This window comes from Anabrus simplex, chromosome 13 (genome assembly GCF_040414725.1).
Source record: "Anabrus simplex isolate iqAnaSimp1 chromosome 13, ASM4041472v1, whole genome shotgun sequence".
Classification (NCBI taxonomy): Eukaryota; Metazoa; Arthropoda; class Insecta; order Orthoptera; family Tettigoniidae; genus Anabrus; species Anabrus simplex.
Window position 1 is genome coordinate 94929902 of NC_090277.1, and position 8519 is coordinate 94938420.

Consider the following 8519-nt stretch of genomic DNA (forward strand, 5'->3'; position numbering starts at 1 on the left):
TGAATGGCCAAGAAATGTGAACAAACAAAACATAACATTTCCATGCTTAAAACTTTCAGCTTGACTGTTCTGCAACTTACATTTTACATTATTACCTAGATGTCCATGTTTTGTTCAAGTTATGACAATGATAATTATTAAGAAGTATTTATATTGTTTCAAAATGGGATACATCTGTGAAGCTGGCTTCTAAACCAGATACATCAAAACGAAATTCCCAATTATTTACAAAACTGTAAACTATTGCATCATTTATATCTGAGGTGTGTATGCACTTATCTCATGCAAAACTTTTCAAGGTTTAGAGTTAGAGCATTTTTTGTCTCTCCTGAAATTCTTTGTAAAAGTGATGTCGCTGCTTTTGCAACTAAATGACACGTATAATGTTGTGCCGAGAAGTAATATTATGGGTGTGGAAATTATCTCCCGGAACAGGAGTGCAGCAAAAAACATTTGGTGGATCTCAAGATCATACCACATACTGTAAATGCATAGTGACATCTACCGGGGTCTTTTACTGCATACTAGCATGTGCCTGCAGCTTCGCCCACATTTATTAATTCAACCTTTAGATGTTTCTAAACCATTTATTCAAAACCAAAATAAATTATATTTATTAACGCACATCGTTTTGACGTAAATGATTTATTTTAAAATTTCAGATCTTTGCGTGCCATAGATTCCTACGCCATGGACTTAAAATGACTCCTTGACTTTTATTACCTATTTTATGTACGTTGCCTAGCGACAGAGAATCTGTGCATTTAATCTTCGTGACAGCTCGTTGGCCTGTCATATCCCAACACACATTTTCTGACTGTTTTTTGTTCATAACTTGCCAACGAAAGCGAAAATGAAAAATCCGGCCATGAGGTGCATTCGGACCCCGTTCCATCTACCAATATTCAAAATTTATGATCTCTGTGTGCAGTAGATTTGGCTGGGCATTGCGCACACACGCTCGAAACACACTCAAGATATTATAGATGTATAGATTAAGACCTTCATTTGCAACTTTCTTCTTTTTGTTTTTTATTTCCTTATGATTTGTGTTATGTTTGTAATGCACTGGTGAAATATGAAATCCCCCTAGATAAATGAAATTCAGGAGGCATGTTTGCACATCTGAAAGACAACTATTAAAATCTGCATGCCAGTCAGCAAAGAGTGCTGCTTGAAATACACGCTGTACACTTCGTGAGCGTAAGTCACTGTCCGGTATTCACGTTGTGACGTAGGTGCGAATCAAACATGCCTTTAAGAAGAAGGAAAAAAAAGGCTGTATCAGCCAACTTATTGAGTTTGAATGAAGGCGAGTAATATGGCTACAAGGAAGTGGATATTCTGTCAGTGATGTTCCAGAAAGACTTGGCTGGGATGTATCCACAGTGCATCATTGTTGGCAGCAATAGTCAGGGGAAGGCAATGTCTCAGCAAGCTCTGGGCCCTGCTGTACACAAGCCACTACAGAGAGGGAAGACCATGTATTTGCTGTGTGGCTGTGATGGATCGTATTGCATCTACAGCAGCCATTAGAGGTTCAGTGGGCACCAGAGTGACACAGTGAGCTGTAACAAATCTATTACTTGAGGGACAGCTCTAAGTCAGATGTCTCTAACTCCGAATCACTGCCATCTACAACTTCAGTGGTGTCAAGCTAGAACTCATTGGAGGGTGGGGTGGAGATCTCTTGCATTTGCAGATGAGAGCTGTTTCCGTCTTGGTGAGGTGGCGGCCAGATGAGCACTGGAACCAAGCTGTTTGCGGTGTCGTCACACTGAACCTACACCAGAAGTTATAGTCTGGGGAAAAATTTCCTTTAACAGTAGGAGTACTTGCGTCATTATCCCAAGAACCTTGGCAGCGGATTTGTACGTCATACTGGTGATTTAACCGGCTGTGCTGCCATTCATTTGCAGTATTCAGGAGCATGTTTTCCAACAGGATATCGCTCATCCTCGTACTGCTGCTATCACCCAGCGTGCTCTACAGAATGTTGACCAGTTGCCTTGGCCTGAGGGATCACTAGACCTTTCGCCCATTGGGCATATACGGGACAACAAATCCAGAGTCGTCCAAAACCAGCATTAACCGTTGCTGATTTGACTGATCAAGTGCAACAGGCATGGTACTCCTTCCCACAAAATGACATATGGCTCCTGTACGACAATGCATTCACGTTTGCATGCTTTCATTCAAAATGATGGCGGCTGTAGCGGTTATTAATTTACCACCATGTTGCATGTCTTCTCGCGCATACTTAAATCTGTGACCTGGAAACTTTAATCAAATACCCGCTGTGGGTGGGGGACGCAAACGAAGAATACACCCACGGTATCTCCTGCCTGTCGTAAGAGGCGACTAAAAGGGGCGACCATGCGATTACTTGCGATTAGTAATATTACGTGCGGAACACCATGGGTCGTTGCTTGCGACTAGTACCATCTTGCGAGGAAAACCATGGGTCTGCATTACATAGAAGCAGTACCATTGTGTGAAAAACACTATAGGTCTGGGCGTTGCTTGTGTTAAGTGTCATGTGTATTCCACCGGTCGGTTCCACCGTGTTCACAATGGGTCTGTGTTACCTATGTGTAGTACCACTTGGGTTTACGTTGCCTGTGGTTGGTACCACTGTGATGAAAACCACGGGTCTGCGTTACTTGTGAGTAGTGCCATTGAGTGTGACATACCATGAGTCTACATTACATGTGATTAGTACCATTATGAGGGGCCAGTGACCTGAATTTTGGACCCCTTGAGATAATTATCATCCCAGTACTTGAAGCATTGTAAATAGGATCCACTGTTTGTTTTTGTTTCACGATCATTTTTTATCCTCATTCTTTATCGTCATTCGTTTTAGACTGTTGTCAATGGATATATTTTGAAGTTTTAATTTTCATTTTGTTCACCTCGTACCATTTGGGGCCGATGACCTAGCTGTTAGACCCCTTTAATACAACAAACATCAAATATATTACCTGGAAAATTGTTTAGCCTAAATTGGATTCCTCTGAACTAATGTCTTCTTGATGTTGGGATTTCATTTTCTGCCATTGTACTAAGTAAATTTAAAATGGTTACACTACAATTACTCCTCTCTACAACACATCATCCTCCTCATCCTTCTTTCCTCTTATCCAGCTTCTGCTGGGTCACGACATTTATGGCTCTTCCCTACATTCCTCTTTCCTTCCACCATTCCTCTTCCATCATTTTGTCCCACTCCAGGTTTCTTCTTCTTGCACTCTTTATAGAATTGATCGACCTAGTTTTAGGTCTCCCTTTCGCTCTCTTTCCCTCGAACTTCATCTCCATAATCTGTTTTAGTATTTTACATGTCCAAACCATCTTAGTGTACTATCAATTCTCTCATTTAGGTTTTCCATTCCGACTTTTTCTCACATCTTCGTTTTCCAATCTGTCTTTCCTATCATACTTTGGTATTTCATTTCACTCCGTACATGTCATTGTCCAGATCTCGGGCACGTAAGTCAGTACGGGTGCAAAATACATTTTGTACATTATCTCTACACTTCCTTATTCCAGTAGAGGTTTCTTACACTCTGGTAGAATGCATTGCCCCTCTTGCACTCTTTTGCTAATCTCCATGTCAAGCCTTGTATTCTGTATTAATTCACTCCCTTTGTATTTGAAACTACCCCCCTATGGGTGGGGGACGCAGACGAAGAATACACCCACTGTATCCCCTGCCTGTTGTAAGAGGCAACTAAAACGGGCGACCAAGAGACTACTTGTTATTAGTATTATTACGCGAGGAACACATGGGTCGCCTTTAGTTGCTAGTAGTACCGCTGTGTTAGGTACACAATTGGTTTGTGATTAGTAGCAATAGAGGGTGAAATCGGTATGGGTTTGGCAGTACCCGTAATTGGTACCACTGTATGTGGAACACCACAGGCTTATGTTGCCTGTAATTTATACCATTGTGAGAAACACCACAGGTCTGGGCATTGCCTGTGATTAGTACCCACTATGTGAGGAACACCATGGGATAGTACAAGTCCCTGTGATTAGTACACCTATGTGAGGAACACTATATGGGTTTGCGTTGCCTGTGAGTGGCACCGTAATGTGAGAAACACCATAAGTCTGCATTACCCGTGCATAGTACCACGTGTGGAACACCGTGAGTCTACGTTACTCATGATTAGTACCGCTACATGAGGAATACCATGGTTCTTCCTTTCCTAGCGATAAGGACCATTATGAGGAGCCGTTGACCTGGATTTTGGACTGCTTTAGACAACAAGCATCATGGATTCAGGATTGTGCTTTGGAAGCAGCCCCTTGGTCAGTAAATACTATTGTTTTAAGATAGTTTCTGGGAAGGTGGGGCATTGTGGGTTGAATCCACTGATTAAGTTCATAATCATTCTACGTCTTTTTAAAAAAAAATCCTAGTCAGTTGGATTAATTTTGGAATTATTTTTAACCTTCAGTATTGCGAGTTGGATCAGCTGATTATTTTAAATTCACATTCATTCATTCTTCATCACGTTTTGAGTTCTGGTCAGTGGATGAGTTTTGGTCTTTTAAATTGTCATTACATTTCATCTCATTTTGTACCATTAGGGGCCAATGACCTAGATGTTAGGCCCCTTTAAGCAAAAAGAATCATCGATACTTACGTTGAGTGTGTGTGTTCCAGTTACCAGTACTCCCTTAAGAATAAAGAAGCAGCAGCTCCAGCCGTGGCCAGCTAGTGTGTCCTCGTTCATAGAAGATAGTCGATAGCACAATTACAATGGAGCAGCCCCTCATGGATCCTGATCAGGGCCCACATACCACAGTCTTGATAGCTGCGTGTCTACTCTTGATACTAACTCTCATAGCGACCATGTATCTTTTGGCATACTTAAGTGATGTAAAATATTTTTGAAATCTTGTATCGAAGTTGGTTAACTCTGAAAAGTTTAATTCCTATGTTGAACATAGGACATTATGTATATAGGAGCATTGTTTTTGATAGTGATATTTTTATGTTGAAAGGAAAACCAGGTCTGTTAAGTGTTATACAAGGAATGGTGGAGTGATGTGTCACTTGTGTATATAATAACAGGCAAGTGAATGTGTGGCTTTATAACACGCTGGGTTGTGTTAAAAGCTTAGAGATTTCTGTTCTGTTTTGTAAAATACTGGTTTCTTTACCATTTTCTTTTCTTCCCTCTGGTTCTTTATTTCTGTACTTTTTGTCTCTACAGGCTTCTGAATGTTTTGGCCACATGTGAGATGGTTTATCCTTGAACTCCTGTAAGATAGTTGTCCGTACATCTTGGTCTTCTGCTACTCTTCCCCATTTCTTTATTCTCAATTGTTTATATCTCCTTCCACTTAACCATCGCATTGTTGGCAATCTTTTTCTTCTACATCCTCCAGGTTCATCATCTAATGCTCTTTATTTTTTATTTTTTATAAATCCACCTTCCTCTATCCTTACTTTTTTCCAGCTACTGTAATCTTCTCTTGACATTAGCTACTAAATGCATCTTTATACAAGGCTTGGAGGTACGTATCCTCTACCGTAAGCACATAAATAGATATGGTGTCTGTAAGAACAGGAAATTTTGAAACGGAGATTAATGAAAGAGAATACAGTGGAATCTCACTAATCTGAACCCCAATATTCTGAAAGTCTAATCAGTCCAAACTGGAATTTGAAAACATTTTATTTTAAAAATTTAATTGTATTTCAAAATGAAGATTGGTCTTTATTCATACAGTAACTTACCACAAATCATCATTCATCACAAATATCAGTCACTGATCATTTTTCTATATAAACTCTGTTAGTATCTTTTGCCAAAATGATTGAAACTTGCTGGATGCATCAGTACTAAGCCAGTGTTTCATAAACATCACATCGGTAGGTGTAGCAGTTGAGTGTTGCTCGACGTAGCGTACAGCAAGTTTGAAGGTGGGTATGTTGACTGAATATGAAACAAGTTGATCACTGTGGTCATCTGCTTTGCTGTCATTCTCTCCCTCATGAACCCCAGAATCTTGCTGCACCATGGCCATGATTTCTTCATCTGTATGCACTTGATGTCCATCTGAAATCCACTCGCTAACTTAATTTGTTGTTTCCTCACGCCCAGAAATTCGTTGAACGAGCACAAGAAGATTGTTGTTAGATCCACGTGCTTCCTCTGGACTTCAGGTGAATGTGAGATTTGGCCAAAATTTCTTCCACTGTTTTGTCATGAACTGCTTCGTCAATGTTGTCCCATGCCTCAGATGCCCAGTAAACCACTTTCTTCAGTTTGCATTCTATGAATGATTTTACGGTTAATCCAGGCTGTGCTGAATATACTTTATAAATATTTATTTATACCAGTTAATAGTACAGAGTTCTTGAATTTCAGTGGATAATTTATTTCTTGAAAATACCACAGTCTTTGTACGGACATTCTCACTAGACAGTTACAATTCAACAGGAATCCTGGCTATTTCCTCTCATGTTCTTGCTTTCATTTCTTCCGTTGTAATATATTGAGTACAGTCAACCTTGCTGTTAAGGTAAACGCACAAGAAGAAAAAGCATAGAATAAGATCAGGTGATATTGTGGGCTATACAGTTTCACTATTTCTTGAAGCGAGACACTTGCCAAACAATAAATTGTCATAAAACTGCCATCAACATTCGGGCTGTGTGCCGTTGTTCTGTCTTGTTGGAACCTGTGCTGTCGGTCTGTCATGGAGAATTGAGCATGTGTTAAACTTGCTCATTGAACATTATTATGCCCAATAGACATGAAAATTCTCTAGTCACTATTTCCACACTGCCATTTATGTAATACGTTTTGACTGCACACCACTCCAGTAAACTGCAAGATATTGTGAGCAGTGTTTTATATATCATTCGATGCTGCCAATCTCCCACGTTTCAAAATTTCCTGGTGTTTCGAGTCACTCTGCATACCTTAAGATTTTTCTTCACCATGTGTTCAGTCCATTTTCTGTTTCACTACCCTGCATTGCTACTGGTTTTGCCATTTTTCTTATTTGATCTTATCTCTCAGTTTTGTAGACTTCTCATCTTTTCTGGACTTTTTTCCCTAAAGCAGCTTTTTCTACACACCCTAATAAAGTCTTTGAAATACTCATTTAATTTTGTTCAGTTAGGATACAAGATTTGATTTGCAATGTGTTGTATCTGTCCAATTTTAATGTGTTTTTTGTCAGTTCCTTTTCCATTGCACACATCTCCACTCTGAGATGCCTTAGGAGTATTCTTATCTCTCTTCCTGTCCGTTGCAGCTTCTTTTAAACCATTTTTTTTTTGGGCAGCGAATTCAAGTCAATTGCTCAAGCTAAAGATTATCTGAAGGTTATCTTGGTAACCTGTTTGTGGATTATTAATGTAGCCTATCGTAATTCATTCTCAGGGAACCGCAGAATGTTTTGAAAGCAATAAGGTTTATTTTACTTCTCCATTCCTTGAGTCGCAATAAGATGTGTTGGTGCTGTCTTGCCACAAAATTGTGAATAGCTTACGTAGCCTGGCTAATGCTCTATCACTTGTTGGAGTAATACGTAGTTATGTCAATTGCACATTTCTCGTACAAATTTATTTTGTAAATTGTTAAACTGTTCAATAAAATCTTCTATTTTACTACTTTATTATGCTTTGCATGTGTCTCTCTACTGCTGTCCTTAATTTGGTCATTCTGAAGAGGAAATTATGTTTCAGACAGACCTCCTCTACTCCACTTCTTGTTGTCCAAGATAGTATACCAGATTTTGCCAACTCCTGTCCACTAACTCCCGCTTACCTATGTCCACTCTGCATTACACTGGTAAGTTACTCTTCCTAGCAGATTAACATTACTGGTATTTTGCCTTCAGTGTACTTGCAGTACTTTAGTGTATCCATGAAAAGATATGTACGAAGGCGGATCAAATATAAACGGGAATTTAAATGTACCCTTGCTGTTAGTAATAATTCTGAGGTGGGGCTTTGCCAGGATATTAGTGGGGGTGTCTGGAGAAGAGTTTTCCGCGCACGAACGATGGTAGAGAGTGGGGCTGCTTCAGTACGCCATAAATGAGCAAGAGGTGCACACGTCTGTTGCGCAACGTATCATTATCAAATTCCTCGCAAAAAAGGGGACCAACCTTTCCAAAATTTTGAGACTGCTCCGCGCGGTTTGGGGAAGCAACACTTTTGCAGACTCGAGTGCATGAATGGGCTAAAAAATTTGTGGCAGGAAGAGAAGCTGTGGAAAATGAACCTCATGAAAGGAGACTGCAGACGAGCATCACTGCAGACAACATTGTTCCCATTTGTGACATTATTGGTGAAGATTGGTGAATAAAAATTTCGCAAATTGTTCTAGCCATGGGAATAAGTTACGGAAGTGTTCTGACCATCATCCGAGATGAACTCAATTTCAGAAAATTGTCTGCCAGGTGGGTTCCTCGTCTCCTCAATCAGGAACAAAACATTTTATGCCAGGAAGTTTGTCAGAGACTCCTCCGTCACTATGAGGAGG

General features: G+C 40.0%; 1 protein-coding gene across 2 annotated transcripts in view; it reads left to right on the plus strand.

The window, feature by feature from the left end:
• LOC136884619 (uncharacterized) overlaps nt 1-7647 on the plus strand; it is a 41992-nt gene extending 34345 nt beyond the window's left edge. For both annotated transcript variants that reach the window (XM_067156843.2, XM_067156841.2), the window contains exon 4: nt 4676-7647. In XM_067156843.2, coding sequence (XP_067012944.1) covers nt 4676-4730 — 55 coding nt within the window. In that variant the 3' untranslated portion in view covers nt 4731-7647. The remainder of the gene's footprint in view (nt 1-4675) is intronic.
• Nucleotides 7648-8519: the final 872 nt, after the last annotated feature.